Consider the following 17,778-nt stretch of genomic DNA (forward strand, 5'->3'; position numbering starts at 1 on the left):
AACCCGCTGTTTTTATTCTATCAAATACCTTTTGAATTAAATTATACTGTTATGATAAAAACGACCGTTATAACTACTATCCAATTATTTCGAGACAGCAAGACCTATGGACCCTAAAGTTCCAATCAATTTCACTAATTTCCGGAACCAATTTTAATCTAGAATAATTCATTGATTTGAGAATTATTTACAATGATAAAAATTATGATGAATATGTAAAAAATGATGATGAATATGTAAAAAATGATGAAGACTAAGTCGATGGAAATGACGATAATGATGACTTTGATAATGTTGATTACGACGATGAAGACGATGCTAATAAATTTGATTAAGGTGATCACCCTGTGGAATCAACTATAGCCGGCTATTATTCCGAGTCGATACGAATAAAGAACTTTCAAGAAAAGTCTCTTCTCATATCTTGAAGGACAGCAACACACTTGCAAGCCTTTCAGTATATTCACTTTGCATCAGGTAAGTATTATGCCCATGTTCGCGCTATTCCATAAAAAATAAGGTTACTTTGATGACGATCATAATTAAGTAATATGTATATTAACGATAATTTTAGGATGATGATGTTTTTTACAAGCGAGATAAGCTATAATTCATTTGACACTCAGAAATGTATAATTCATCAGGACATCAGGACATCAGAATTAGAAATTATAAATACACAATAAACAAAATAAAAGTTAGCAACGAAGTAAATATTAAAACATTAAAATATGACGTTGAAATTAGGTCATCACAATATTATCTTTTGAAAGAATTTTTCCATTAAGAGTAAAAATTTTAACATGCAAAACTAGGTTTTTAACGCTATGAAAATTTGCAAATCATTACCTACTATGTAAGTCAGGGCCACACGAATAATATTCTACATTTTCCACGTTATATTTCCTACTGTGTCAGCGATCTCAAACGCTATCGATGATATGTTTTTTTTTTATCATTACGAAGGTTATGCGATAGACGAGAGGCATTTTGCCTAAACACAATATAAGTTATTTATATAGCACAATGAGATTCATAACTTAATGTTGACAGTTCATAAAAATAGTTGCGAAAATGGTTTTATATTAACTTTGTTATTGGTTTTTTATAAAGATACATAATATTAATAATAATCAGTTTATTTTAGCGCTTGGTTAGTTTTGTGATCGATTGAATTTGAATATAGAATTATACTATAGAGTTTTTGTTACATACAAAATTATATAGTTAACTGAAAATTCACAATATATAAATTAGATGGCAGAAAGAGCAATAAAGTACTAGATAAAGTTACTTGCTACCTTTCTTTACAGTAATTAGGAAGTTACAAAGTTATTATAAATTTAAACGTTAGATGTAACGTAGAAATAAAAGGACAACAGTAATTACGTAAGCTAGACTACAAGCGACATACAACAGTTCTGGAATTTTTATGACCACGAACTGTCATATTTCTTTTAAATCATTGATATTTGATATTTATTCCCTCTGGAATTAGGTTCTTTTATTCTTTAGATATATGTAATTCTATAAAATATGGAGTATAATATCTTGGACATGTAGCCTATTTGCGAGCACGCTTCCCGATGCTATAAAAAGAAGAAGTCTAATTATAGACGCTGCATTACTTGAATCAAAATCAAAATATACTTTATTCAAGTAGACAAGAACTTTTGAATCGTCATTTAACAAACTGTATTAAGTGAAGCCACCACCGGTTCGGAATGCAGAATCTACCGAGAAGAACCAGCATTTTAAATACAAAGTCATGTTGGTTAAATACAATTACATATGTATATAATACATCCTGGCTGGAATTGAACATGACATTAGCTCCACGCTTTTTTATCATCTTATATTGATATATTTCTTCTTTCAATAACTAAGAAAGTATAAAAGCCATTTAGAAAAAATACATGATAAATAGTGTTATCTCTATAAACATAATGAAATTTTTATATTAATTAAAATCGTTAGTCACGTCAGTAAGAATGAAGATTCAGTAAAATTGATGAAAGATTTATATACAATATTTCTCGATTTTGAATTTTTTTTTGTATAAAATAAATAAAATAGAGTATTAATTAAGGCTTTCGCCTGTATTATTTAAAATAAGTATCAGTCTGTTTTCAGTGCATTGTTTGTTTCATTTTTTTGTTACGTCGAATGAAATGACAAGATATTATAACAAATTTTAAATGCGACTGAAATTATTATTATTATTTTAACATAATATAAGTAATAAGTAAAGGAATGCATTGCGTCGCACGAAATAGAGGTTAAACAAAATTAACAGAATATAAATCACGTTTTTCAGTTATTTACACAGAGCTTATAACGTATTAATTTTTATCTTCGTGTATACTTAAAGTATGACAACGAACTCTGAAAGAGGATGATGACTATATGACTATATGATGATGAGTTTATGATTGTATCGTACTTGCAAGAAACCTTATTGTAAGTAATATTTACTAAGTAGGTGTTACCCATTCATCAGATATTGTACCGCCAAACAGCAAAACTTAGTACTTTTGTGTCCCGGTTTGAAGGTTGAGTGAGTCATGTAACTACAGGCACAAGGAACATAACATCATAGCTACAAAGTTGGTTGTACATTGGTGTTATGTACAGAATATTATTCCTTACAGCGTCAATGTCTATGAACGGTGGTGACGTCATACCATCAGGTGCTCCATTTGCTCAACCACCTAACTTTTACATACAAAAAAACCCATAACGCGAGGTAACGGAGAGTGATTTACGACCATCAGCAACAATGAATTATTGCTCTTATGTGTAGTAGTACAGGTACAGTTTTTTTTTATGTATTCATTTTAAATGACCTCGTTCAAGAGAATGACAGCTGTGTACAGTGTCAACCAATGTTAAATAAAGTAATGGTCTGTAATTGTGACACTATTGGGCCGCGGCCTCACCTCATGCTGCTTCAATGATGTGTGGTTACGCATTTTGCAGACTTTCACATGTGCAACCTGCACATGTCCTTACGATGTTTTAACGAGGTTAATCTCAACAAATTTACCACAATAAATCATAATTCAATCACGTGTTCAAACCATTGGACCATTGAGCACACTGATCTCCAGCACATGTTTGATCTGATTAGAACGAATTTCTATTTATTATTTAGTCTGATCAAACATAATAGCACGCTCCGGACTGAAAATACATTAGTGCCAACCTTCATACTGGCCAGAAGCAGCACATCAATTAGTATAGTTCAAACTATAATTTGAACTACCAAAGAGGCTTAATATTTTATTTGTGACCGAGAAGTTATTGATTTAAGCACTATATTGCGCGATACATATAACTTTACATACAAAATATATGAATCGTTGTTAGCTTACAATTTAAAGTAATATAAAATTAACTAAATATTTATCGACCCACAGGCAGTAAAAGACTTAAGAGAGTCAGCACCTTTTTCTCCTTTAATTTCATTACTGTTGACAAGTTTTGTTTTAACAATTAAAAAAAAATCTTCGAATTAGAATTTCGATCACTATGCGGACCCAAATAATAATAGCACATATTAACTTACATATGCTATATATTTATAAATATAAACAAATATTGTAAAAAAATCCTATAGTACGTATGCATATGCATAGTATATGTTGATGCATGAACTAAAAAACAACGGTGCCTCAACGCACAGACAATTTATCGCTTCTTGAAACACTCTGAAATTTTACAAAACCTAACATCGAATGGGTTTGTTTTTTTTTTCTATTTAAGCTCAACCGTTATCTCTCAGTTTTATATCTCAATTTCCCTTTTTTCCGTCGGGATGGGTTTGAACTCGCGATATCAATCTCAGTCCTTACGGGTTAATGATACGTGGGTATATATGACTCTATTTGGATGGGGTCTTGTAAATGATACGGATAATACGCGAATTTTATCTCCACACACCGAGCATAAAAAACCTCGTTAAGCTGTATTATAAAATGTAGTAAGGTTTTTTTTTGTACCTTCGCTTTTTTTTCTTGAGGATCGTTTCGCATATGACGCTTTTTGACGTATGAAAAAAAAAACTTTTTTTTATTTTAATAACTACGGTAAATATTATTACTGCTTAAATTTATCTCCAAAAATAATAACAGATTACTTTATATATACCATTTTTACAGTATATGAATCATTAATAGAGCAGTTTTCTTGTGAAGTATATGGTTTGATCGAGGAAATTATTCACCTGCCTTTCCAGCACTTTCACAGTTAGAGTTCCTTCCAACACGTACGCTTTTACATTTCGTTATTATTTTTTATAGAACGCGTGATAAATTCAAACCTCAATTTGTTGCAAGAATCAATTCAAAATATTTCAGAAGAATTTCCTGGACTTAAATCGACTATTACTTTAGTGACCTGTATAGGCACTAACAAATTAGGCACGTGACGAGTCGAAGGTGCTTTCGAATTTATACCCTTCACGTGTGTTTATGATCAATCTTATTTTTCTACTGGGCTCTCTCGGCATTTTCCATAATTTTCGAGTGACGTTAATACTTATGTTCTGAACTAATAAATGGGGAGACCGTTTTTTATAATGTCTAGCAGAAATAGCTACTCAACAAATATACTATATATAAACTTATATCAAATAAGTTTCAGTAGACAAAAGCGCTTAGCAATTTGCCCTTTTTAAATTTAGACTTTTGACGTGGCAAACGTGAATTTCATGTTCTCGTTGCTGCATATGAATTATACAATATGAGCTAATGGCTTAGAGCGCGAGGCTTCGAATACACGAAAGCGTTCTTCACGCCGATGTAGCGATCATAAGAGACCAACACCTGTGTCTACCACAAGGATCATGACGACACAATCGGCAAATCCATCAACCGAGCGATGACGATCTTAGGGAACAGCTTCACATTGTCCCTCAACACAACACCATGTATTCATGTTCGTCGAAATTGTGCTCTCTATGATCCAGCGTGGAGAAGGTACCGCTGGATTACGGTAAAGCCTTAGACTCAATGGTAGCATAAACGTGTATTTAAAATGTGTGGAAGTAAGTTGTTCGTGAATCTTCATATATTATAATTACAAACATACAATATATTTCTTAATTCAAAGCAAAAAACCATAAAATTAAAATTAAGTCAGTGTGGGTCACGTCATTCAAGAAGGACGGGCTCTAACTCCAGCGAAGATCTGCTGACGTTTAGTCCATAAGTAAAACTGTATGTCTCCAGACATAAATAAAAACACAAAGTTAAAAAAGCACGACAACTGTGCGCCAGTAGATGTGATTAAATAAAAAAAATAAAAAAAATGGCCTAGACACAGATTACCCTATGTATTTATATTAATCTAAGTAATCGATATATAATTATATTAAGTAAGATTAGTATTTGGAAGCTTAGTAAGATAAATATTTAATAAAATTAATATAATATTACTCACACTTTAGATTACCTGAAAGAAATCCTTAAAAAATTGCTTAATCTTGGAAATCCGTCTTTTTTCATGTTAAATATTTTTACATACATATTTATGTAATAGCGGGCAAAGGACTATCTGCTCGTGAGTCTCATAGATTGGCGCTGTAAGAAATAATAAAAAACCCTTACATCACACCAATGCGCCTACAAACTTATATATTTCATGTAGTTACATTGGCTCACTCACTCTCAAACTGGAAGACAAGAAGTATTTCTGTTTGTCAGTTGAATATCTTATGAGTGGGTGGTTATTACTCAAACGTGCTTGCCTACCATCAAATACTTAATTAGTATATAAATAATAAAATAAAAAGAATAGTGAGTACGATTTAATCCGTCTGGAAAATTATAATAATTAACTGAAAATGAACTAATCCATTTCATTTTAACTAAATTAAGCCTTGTAAAAAATACATTAGGTTTCGAGCTAGGTCATTCGGTACATCAACAAGGTCGAAGTTCACTTGCCGACGAAAATAACATCGACGTAATCAAAACACACGCTCTGATATGTTTCAATGGAAGGAGGAGTTCCTTAACAATAAACAAACCTTACATTTACATATTCCTTGAGATTTTTTATATTAGCCATTTCTTATTTAAGATCTCGACCAATGATAAACAGTCTGTAAATTTCCCACTGCTGGGCTAATTTCTCTCCTTTCGAGGAGAAGATTTGGAGCATATTCCACTACACTGCTCCAATGCGGGTTGGTGGAATACACATGTGGCAGAATTTCTTTGAAAATTAGACACATGCAGGTTCCCCCTCACGATGTTTTTCTTCACCGCCGAGCACGAGAAAATAATAAACACAAATTAAGCACTTGAAAATTCAGTGGTGCTAGCCTGGGTTTGAACCCGAAATCATCAGTTAAGATGCACGCGTTCTAACCACTGGGCCATCTCGGTTCTTTTATAACGCGTCAATTCAACGTCACAGTTATTTAGCTTCACTCCTCTTGTGGTTGGAACAGGCTGTTGTTCCATAATACGAAGACATAATTTAATTACTGATTGCCATTAATATTTTCCGCGTATTTACTTACTAGCAATTACATTATTATAAATAGGCTAAGGGTAAAAATATTACATAATATATTTCATACTTTTAAGCATGAAAGGTTAAGTCAAAGTTATCTACTTGCGAGATCTAATTGGCCTGTTTTAAGATGAATAGAAAGAATGGCTGTGCTCCCTTGACCTTCAAACACTTGAAGAACTTAAGCTTTAAGATGGGTAATATTATTTTTAGGATTAAAGAAGGATTATCTAGCTAGTTAGCTAGTATAACCTACTAATAGCTAACTTTAAAGGACGACGCTCACACGATACTCACGCCGCCGCAAGCCACACGAAAAGGAAAGTACGTAATATGACAAAATCAAACATTGACAATAATTAACGTTTCAATATATGCATTAATCCAAATACACTACATAAATATTTATTAAATACAATTAAATTTTTTTTTTTTTTTTTCTATTATCTTCTTATTGTTTGAAAATTCGTAGCATATGTTTTATAAGCCGGTGGAACTTATGCCACAAGACCGTTCTTAGAGTAGGGATTCCATTATTTCGGTCCTCCTGATGGCCGTTTGAATTTAAGGCAATATGTTAATTTTTCTGTTATGAATTAGCATATTTTAATAAAATTTCGCTTAATGGAATATAATTTTGAGAGATTTTTGTTTATAAACCAAGCAATGTATAAGTCTCATTTCCAATCATTTTAGATTTATGAATTATTGTCGCTTATGACGATAACATTTTTTTACATATTATTAATATAAAATAATCAGGCAGTCTGATAAATGGATCACCTGATGATAAATGGTCACCACTGTCTATAGACAACGTCATTATAAGCAATATTAATTTTTATTTTATTTTCAAAGCGCTACCGACCATGGTACCTACGAAAGAAGCACTGAGGACATAGTGATGTCCTCAGTACTTGCTATCCTGCACCAGGTCACCTATCATACATAACTATCATACATACTTATATATTTATATACTAGTTTATCGTTTATATATAAGTGGTACTCTAGAGTGGTACTTTGCGTAAACTAAACCCTAACACCGAGCTACCATACAAAGTTAGTACAGCTCACAAAGTACTATTAGCAATATATTTATTATCGAAAATAATACAGATTTATAATACGAAAAAATACATTGTGTATAAAACAAAATACATTGAATTTATATGTTATAAATAATATGATTTTAAATATGTATTCTTGTAAGTCCTCGTGTTCAAATAAAGATGGTCACATGACTCATACCTGTATATAAGTCTCAGGTGCGTCTGTTATATTACCATTAACAAATGATTAATTTGAATAACTTCAAGGTAAATTCAAGTCTGAGAATACTATATACTCGTATATTATGTTTTAATAATTATTACAATAATTAATATCAAATACGTCTCAAACGAAAGGATTCTAACTCACAAAATTGAACTCTGCCATCTACTGTCTTTTTCTGCCATGAACTGAGTTCGTGGCAGAAAAAGACAGTAGATTTAAAAAAATCGATGCAAATTATGACGCTGCGAACTCTTTTATATAAAAAAAAATAAAGCATGGTACGTTTTATTTTGTAGCGGTTGGAAAGTTGATATTAAAAAGTATTCATTCGAAATTCGAAAAAGAATAAAACAAAAGGAATGCCTTTATCAATTGGAAAATACTATTTGAATACTGAGTTTTCATAAAAAAAAAATCATAATTTTAATTGTACGAATAATTATTTTTTCCTACACTTTCTGATATTCCGTGTTACGTCATAAATATTAACGTACTTGTATTTCAAAGCATATACTTGTCTAGTATTTAAAAAAAATCAATGAAATTTAAAAAAAAAATCAAATGAAAGGGTATTTTTATTTAAATTTATTTATAATAGATAGAGCGGACTGGCAAATAAGATAACTGATTAAAAAAAAACTAAATTTTAAATTTACTCAATCCTGCCTCACATAAGGTAATGGTTAATATTTCTTACAGTGCTAACGCGTCTCCAACCTTGGGAACTAAGATGTTACGACACTCGTTCGTACCTGTAGTAACACTGGCTCAATCACTCTTTAAGACAGAACATTACAACACTAAGCACTGCTGTTTGGCGGTAGAATATGTAAGGTAGGAGTTAGCTAAATATATCAATTTAAACTTTACTATTTTTTTAAATAAGAGCTAAAATAGTAATTAAATTTCGCTCTGTATCTTTTTAAAGTGATAACTTCTTATAGGAAAGTAAACCTATTCGTTACGTAACGCGTTACGGCGCCAATCTGTCTGACTTCCCTTTCACTCTAACCCACAGCGGTAGCCGTGTTTCGGACAGACTTTTTTAAGTTATCACTTTCTGTTTGGCGTCCAACAGGACGGGCAAATAGGTCACCTGATGATAAGTGATCACCACCATAGACCTTGACGCTGTTAGAAATAATTAATTAATTACTTACATCACACAATGCTACTAACATTGACAGCAAAGATGTTATGTCCCTTATGCCTGTATGCCTGACTGTAGCCGGCGGTAGAATATCTGATGAGCAGATGGTATCTACCCAGGCGGGTTTGGACAAAGCCCTACCACCAAGTGAAAGTATCGTTACAAATATAACTGAAATATAAGTAAATGGAAATCATTTCGTTATATTGGTATTAATTAGATCTAAAGTTAAATAATTCTAACCACAGAGTTACAATTACAGCTTAATGAGAGATTTGGTATCTAAAACAATTAATATATATCTTCCTCGTGGATTAATTAGGTGACAAGCGCTACGAAAGTCCTCGTTACTCGCACACTTAATTTCGCTCGGTTTCATCGGATATAATATACTTTTTATATACAACGATACGAGATTTTATGAATAAGACTCAGAACATACTCATTACTTCTTCACAAAATCTTCTACTGTCTCTGTAAGTATAAAACGATCGGGTTAAGAGGTTCCGGTCTTCAAATCAACTGCAAATAATGTAGGAACTATTATACAAATTTTAACTTATATGTAAAATAAAAAAAATGATGTGTCTGTTTTGTGTTTGTGTGTGTGTGTGTTTTCTATGTGTGTTTTTTGATTACTATGTACGTGATCGGTATTCTTAAATGTAAGGCGTTCGGTGCTGAGAGACCGTGACCTGGACACATTCTATGCTTGATAGAGTCAAGTTGAAATATGCAGATCTTAATCTTAACCAAAGAGCACGGAAACATATCCGGACAATCTTTCCTGAGTTTTTTTTTTTTTATTTAAATATATATATTTATAATGAATTTCATGTTGAATTGTGGCAGATGTGTCCCTGAAGCTGTATAGTGGAATAGCTTTAAAGCCTTCTGCTTTGGTTACGAGGAGCTCTTCGCCCAGTAGTGGCATAATTGACATAACAATAAAATTTTTATATATATTTTATCATAATATAATGACACCTGGTATAGTATTATTATTTTCCTATGCTATACATATTGTATTTAAATCATTACGAGTTTTAATATATTTATATGAAAAGATAAATTTATTCAATTTTAAAGTTTAAGCTAGCGGACGACAAAAGAAGAATATATTTTTTTAAATAATCATCTGTAAATCGACTTTCCATTCAGTGCATTTAGAGAAAACAATCGTTTACACTTTATACGCTTTATTTTTAATTACGAGACTTATTACTCTACCGCGCTACCATGTTTAAATATGTTGCATTTTTAATGCTCGTCATAAGTAACTTGCCACATAAGTAGCCGGCTATGGTTCGTGCTCCGTTCCTTAAGGTCGGACCGAGAAAATAATTTAGTAATTGAATAGTTCCTGAGATATATAAATACATATATATTGATTAAATATGTTACAGATAATATATTATTGGTGGTGGTGCTTTGTGTAAGCCTATCTGGGTAGGTATCTCTTACTCATCACATACTCTACCGCCATACAGCAGTACTTTTATTGCTCTGTTTCAGTTTGAAGGATGAGCTAATCTTATTACAGGCACGAGAGGCCGTGATAATAATTCACCTCCAGGAGGGCTATTTGCCAGTCTATATACCAATTTTTGAATAAACAATCGGCCCAGTCACTATCGTGAATATAAATAATTCTAATACATAAAGTACCTATATTATGTATGAAATAAATGTACAACTATTTTGTAAATTAATTATTATTGAACGTACAAGATATAAGAAAGGTAATATCAAGATGACGAAGCATAAAAATGTATGCTTAATTGCTTATCCCTTAAAGATATAATTGCCAACACATCCAAGACAGAAAAACAATAGAAAAATATTTGTTAGGCTTGTTCAGTCATACTGAGTATATCTTAATCACTATTTAATTGTTCGATTTCTATTTTCGAAACATATCAATATTTTAATGACATTTTAATACTATTAATTACTAAGATTATGAATGTCGTAATTACTCTATCCGTGGAATTAATTAAACATGGATATTCACGATTGTACTTTATTTCTATATAAATTAATATTATGCGTTTAATATATTCGATTTGGGTTGGGGAAGTCCATGTATTTCAATAAAGTTTTAATAAATAAATAAATATTGGACAACATCACATACATTACTCTGATCCCAATGTAAGTAGCTAAAGCACTTGTGTTATGGAAATCAGAAGTAACGACGGTACCATAAACACCCAGACCCAAGACAATATAGAAAACTAATGAACTTTTTCTACATCGACTCGGCCGGGAATCGAACCCGGGACCTCGGAGTGGCGAACCCAATAAAAACCGGTGTACACACTACTCGACCACGGAGGTCGTCTTAAGTTTTAGTATTGTGCTGATCCATTGTACTTTTAATTTTCCAAATAATAGATGCAATTCGGGAGAGAATCCTTGATAATATTCTAAATTCGAATGTGACTGTCACCATTTCATGTGTTGATAGTTTGGAGTCCCGGGGAAGGACAGACCACTTTTTTTTATTTCACCCCCCAATGAGGTAAAGCTGCGGGATCAGCTGATGAGAAACATAAGTAAATAATGAGATCTGTATCAGCTCATTAATATCTTCTATATGTACATATAATAAAATCGTAACGGATCGAAATCTGTAAAATGGTTATAATTGACAGTTAACGTGATTTAAAAAAAAAAACTGATAGATTTTCAAAAACTGATAATTTACAAAACGTCAAATGGAAGTTGAGCTTACATTAATGTAGTCAATCATATAAAATGGGGTTCAAATTATACTGGTCAATACAGTCCGTCGCTTACGCCGCTCGCTGAAGCGTGCGCACGTAGTACAGTAATATTTAAAACGCTCGCGGCTGGAATACTATTATTAAAAACCAATTTATTATGTCTCCGTAACATATTTGATAAGATTGGGTTAATATGACCTAATCGTAAGAAATCGTTATAGGTACATATTACTTTGCATGGATAGGTACTATATACATATATTATAGATTAAATTATAAATTTAAAACATTCGGTTGTTTGTGGTTTGATTATCGATAAAAATGCACTCAAATAACTCATCTATCAAAAAAAAAAATCAATGCCACGACAGACGCACAGATACACAAATATGTCAACCACATAATACCCTACTTTTGAGGCTTAAAGTCACGCGAACGGAGTCGCAGGCACAGGGTCATAATTATGAAGACACTTTGGTGAGTGGTTCTGCTGCCCCAAAAAATAACAAGAGAATTGCTTTGTATTTTCGTGCTTCAATAGAAACGCATTCTATGAACCCTTAAATCACCCGTGCGAATCCGGAATGTATATATAGCCAGAAATATAATAACTTCTAAATTCCCAAGGTTGGTGGCACATTGGGGATACGAACCCGCATACCGATATTTAAAAAAAAATACAATTACAGAAATGTAAGATTTTACTACGTTTTACTTTGTAAAGAATAATAACATAAAACGTCTGAGCAGCTGGCAATCATTCAGTACCAACCCCGTAGCTTTTCCATCACTTAGATTGATTAATGTAATATTACTAAGTAACTCATTATAAAACCAGATAATTAATGGAATGTTCGCGAACATTAATATGAGTGTTATATTAATATCGTACGTCTGGATCGTAAATAAAACTACATAAGAATTCAATGTGACACTGAATCGTATTAAGGGTCGCATAATAAATTTATCGCAATTTATTTCTGAAGAGTCGAGATGGCCCAGTGGTTAGAACGCGAGCATCTTAACCGGTGATTTCGGGTTCAAACCCAGGCAAGCACCACTGAATTTCATGTGCTTAATTTGTGTTTATAATTCATCTCGTGGTCGGCGGTGAAGGAAAACATCGCGAGGAAACTAATTTCAACGAAAATCTGCCACATGTGTATTCTACCAACCCGCATTGGAGCAGCGTGGTGGAATATGCCCCAAAACCTTCACCTCAAAGGGAGAGGAGGCCTTAGCCCAGCAGTGGGAAATTTACAGGCTGTTAATGTAATGTATTATTAAAGAAGAGTCTTGTTTTAAAAAATCCGCTCACTATTAGTAGTGTTTATTATTATATTAGGTGTTGTTCATTTTAACATATTTCTCAGGCAATAGCCTTTTTTGCTATTCAATTAACAGCCTAGCCTTTTAACTAAGTGGCACTTTTCAATCAGCGGCCTCAATGACGTTCCATTTAGTAAAATAGTTAGGCTTTTAATTAAATGATTTAATCAAACTAGGTGGTTGCGACATGTACATTACATATCATACAATACATTACAAATGAATTTTTATTGTACACTACACAAATTATAACATAGAAAAAAATCCAGGAAGTCCATATCCGTTACGATAGCAGACGAAAGCGATTCTGAGGCGCCCGCCAAAGAGATGGTACCGCTGCTTTTTTAGTGGGTATTCCGGTGTACTGTGGCACACTAAGCGTCCTGGGCACCACATACATACATTTTACATGGGGAAAACGCGTAATGTATTTTTCAAGTGACATAAAAATGTAACGTAAATTATCTGCTTAAGAGACGAGATGCTCAGTCATTAGAAAACGTGAATGTTAAACAAAGATTCAATGCAATTGAAAAAACATACGTTTGTAATATTGCACCAAGCCGCATTTGAGTAGCGTGGCGGAATATGCTCTATACCACTTTTCAAAAGAAGACCGAAGTTCAGCAGTCAGAGATTTATAGACTAATCCATTATTTACTTTAAATAAGAATGACTTATCTACAATAACATATTTATATATATAACATATGTAATAAATAAGATCTTTTAATTTTATACCATTTAATTTACAAACAGGCCGCACTAGTGTTTCATTTGGTATCTTTCTACTAATACCAAGATATTAAGTTAAAGAGTAATCAGTTTACTCAAAATAGAAAGCTTGTTTAAAGGCAGGTTCTTAAGACCCTTTCTAACTAAACAAAGGTACAATAATCTGCCTCATTTAAAAGCTTATACAGTTTGATGCTTCTACGTTTCCAACGAGCCTTTTGTATATAGACGACTAACCTTCATTGACCTCCTTAATTTAACATCATATTCCTGCTTACTTTCGCTATCCGCTACGTAACTTATTTACTGTATTGGAAAACTTTGTAATCTTCATAAAATTCTGACTTTTTTTTTTATTACTTTATTTTTATTACTTTATTATGTGAATTAAAATATATAAGTTTTAATCAATGAGTTATGTTCTAATATGATGTTTCATGTGCACTTATATTATAAATGCGAAAGTAACCCTGACTTCTTTACGCTTTAAAGGCTGGACCGATTTGGATAAAATTTGGCGTAGAGGTAGTTTCAGTTGCAGGTAAGGACATACTACGACTCTTTTTATTTCACTCTTCCCGGGGTAAAATGGGGGTAAAGGTTTGCGTGATATAGGTTTATAAATTCCGCGTGGGTAATGCGGCAAATGCGGCAGGTTCAGCTAGTGTTATATTATAAGCTTCAAAATATATGTGTGTATCTCATAACGGATGTGTGTGTATCTTCGTAATTGTATGAGTATTATTAATTTTTTTTATCTCCAACAAACTTGTCAAATTGTCAAAATCATTGAGAAATATGTCGATACCTAATATTTGTAGGTTCAAGATTATTTTATGTCGATCGGGCATTATGTGGAGCATCAGATGTCTCTTAAGAATTTATTTGACATTAAATAACTAGTGATGTGCATAAAATAAATCGATATTATTTTTAACCTATTTAAATATACATTTTATAATTTGGGAAAATAAAAATTGTATGTTTGCTGTTAAAACATTTTTTTATGATATAGGTTGGGGACTGATGAGTGGTCACCACTGCTTATATACAAGTGCTGTAAGTATTCCTTATATCAAAAATGCGCCGCAAACCTTGGGAACTCAGATGTTATATCCCTCGTGCCTGCAGTTACACTGGGTCACTCACCATTCAAACCCTACTCAAGTAAAACAGTACTTAATTTTAAAAATTGTGTAACAATGAAATATTTCTCCGAAAACTGGGATTGTTCCATTATTGCGCCCCATCTAAGCCAGTTAGTACGTTTCACATACTCGTGGCTACAATTCGAAAATTTAGATATGTTTGATATAGTAGTCGTATCTATAATTTTTTGATTATTATTTATGTATGTATTTAGATAAAGTATAAATTACCTAAAAAATATTAGTTTTGGGGTGACTGATAGCAATTCTTTGTTCCGTCAAATGTTGCCAGAATAGTCCGAAATTACCATATTTAAAGGATTTTTTTGAATAATCAATAAATTTTATAACTGATTCGAGAAAAATAATAATAATAATATGCTCACACTATATTAATATTTATCTTATAATATATGAAAACTACTGTTTCGAGAGTTTTATCTTAAGTCAATATACCAGTATTAAATGAACTTCTTATTTAGCAAAATGTGTAATAGAGATAAGGAGTTTGTTAAAGAGATGAGGATCAATTTAAAATGGTCAGTCATCAAGGCTATTAGTGAGATAATTAGTACACGCACTCATACAAGATCTTACGAGGAGTATTACTATGAATCGGTAATTTTATCATTAGTTATATTTGAACCTGTGTCAAGTCAGCTTATAATGCACAAAATTTATCGAAGTAATTTAATAAATTAATAAATAAGTGAAAATGAGTGAAGTGAATTTGCAAGCTTTGGGTAAACGGAGTAAGTTAAAAATATTATATTTAAATATTAAATGCTGAGGTTTGTAAGAAACCGATTATCAATTTATACAGTTCCCCCAAATAGCAATTCAGTTTAAATGTTGAGTGAGTTAGATTCATTTATTAGGTCGCCAATTTTGTCGTTTTTTTTCAAATCAAATTTGTCGTATTCTCATCATAGTTTTGTTTTAAGTAATTGCCTTTTAATTTTTGCCTATTAAGCATTCAGCTTAATTTTTGTATAAAGAGATTTTCTTGGCTACAATTTAAATCTCGTTTTTTTATCGTTTGGGAGCAAAAATGGATTAGTTGTTAAACCATGAGAATCCTCACCAAATATGACAAAGTGAGCAACGCTGCATGTGCTTCATTTATGTTCATAATTCATCTCCTGCTCGTGGTGAAGGAAAATATTACGAGGAAATCTACAAATGAAGAAAATATATCACACATGTATTCAACCAGCATACAGCTTGATGGAATACGCATCAAAACTTTCCTCGAAAGGATTGATTGAGGATGATAATGATGACGATGACCTAAGGGAAGAAGAGTTAAGTTTGTAGGACATATAATAGTTTATAAGTATGGACGGAAATAAAGGTACACTCTCTATTTCCTCATTCACTTAATCAAATTTGACATGACCGGGAAGAGTTTGGGTGCCGACCAATCACGATTTTATGTGTTTTTCGGGACACGGAAGCATACACACTCCCAACTTCCAGACACAGCTTTCATTGAGAATTTTTTCGTCTAAAATATTGTAACTTTTTATCAGCTGACCTCCTCTAAAAGAAAGAAGGTTTTAGGACCCTGTAGTGGAATTTTTAGAAGTGTTACTTTTCAATTACCGAATTTCATTGTAATCAATTTAATTAAAAAAAAATATATTTTGGTTTCCTCCTACTTCACTATTTAACCTAATTCAATATTTTCCAATATTTGTTTTCATATATGATTAAGTTGTCCAAAACACAAATGTCCTATCAGCCGTACGATCTGTGATACAGTATTAGCAGTTTTCAGTTAATAGAAATCCTTTTTGTATCAAAAACAAATCGTTTTAATAATAAGGATAACTTTATATTATTTTCCATTCGATTATTAATTTTAATCCTCGTTATAATTCCGAATGTTTCTCATACCAGTGAGCCAATTTGTAATGTTGAACAATACCCGTATTTTTCATTGTGGAGGTAACGAATTTTCAGTGTTTCACGTGTTAGGATTTACTCGTGTAAAACTTGGGAAGTTCGCTCGTAAAAATATGAACGGGAAACATTGGAAATACTCGCAGTTTTTGCCAATGTTTATTTTAGGCATATAGACTATCAAATAGGCAGTTCTCGGGAAGTGGTTACAATTGCAAATACACTCACGTATATAATATAATTTATCATACTCTACATTGCTAAAGAAGTCATACGATTTTAAATATAATATTTGATAATTTATAAGGGATTAATTTATCTTTTGCTCGGCTGTGAAAAAAGCACCTTGTGGAAATCTTGACTAAAACCTCTGGTTAATCAACCTATGTTGAGTAGGGCAGTCTAGTTATGTAATATATCTTTTGGTAAAATCGATACCGATAATATGACGTATACATGCTCTATAAATAGATGATTTTGAGAGTAATAATAGTTCAATAACCTGAGAAGACGAGTGCCTTCAGTTTTAGTTATCTGCCATAGCCGGTCGAGCACTTCCTAACCGAAGACTATGAATTTAAATTTGAGATGAATATTATCTAGCTGGCAGTGGAGTATCATGGTGAATATTCCGTGAATAAATTAAGTATCGAATTCATAAAAGCCTTAGCTCAGCAGTAGGACATTGACGACAGCAATTTCTACTAACTTTTTATCATAATATTATTGAGCTACAAAGAAACTACGGTACGTAAAAAAATATTTTTTCCGTAAAAAAAAAAAAAATCGAATATATTTCTACCTACTACTTACGGATTTATTCCGTAAAATATACGAAGTAGAGAAATTTATTGAAAGCTAATAAGAGTAATAGACGCTATTTTAATTAGTTCCATGCTCCAATTGTAAATTCCCTGATCGTAAGTGCCCGACGTTGCCTGAATAAATCTGAATATGAATCACATTTGTACGTTTCAATTGA

At 32.1% G+C, this 17,778-nt stretch overlaps 2 protein-coding genes across 2 annotated transcripts in view; one reads left to right on the top strand and one right to left on the bottom strand.

Moving 5' to 3' along the window:
- Nucleotides 1–17,778, bottom strand: part of LOC125070268 (hemicentin-2-like) — a 327,281-nt gene that overhangs the window by 188,907 nt on the left and 120,596 nt on the right. The gene's annotated exons all lie outside the window — the stretch shown is intronic.
- The window catches only part of LOC125070267 (solute carrier family 22 member 16-like), a 34,970-nt gene continuing 32,728 nt past the window's right edge, over nucleotides 15,537–17,778 (top strand). The window contains exon 1 of the mRNA XM_047680060.1: nucleotides 15,537–15,643. Coding sequence (XP_047536016.1) covers nucleotides 15,607–15,643 — 37 coding nt within the window. The 5' untranslated portion in view covers nucleotides 15,537–15,606. The remainder of the gene's footprint in view (nucleotides 15,644–17,778) is intronic.

Source organism: Vanessa atalanta, chromosome 17, assembly GCF_905147765.1.
Source record: "Vanessa atalanta chromosome 17, ilVanAtal1.2, whole genome shotgun sequence".
NCBI classification, from domain to species: domain Eukaryota; kingdom Metazoa; phylum Arthropoda; class Insecta; order Lepidoptera; family Nymphalidae; genus Vanessa; species Vanessa atalanta.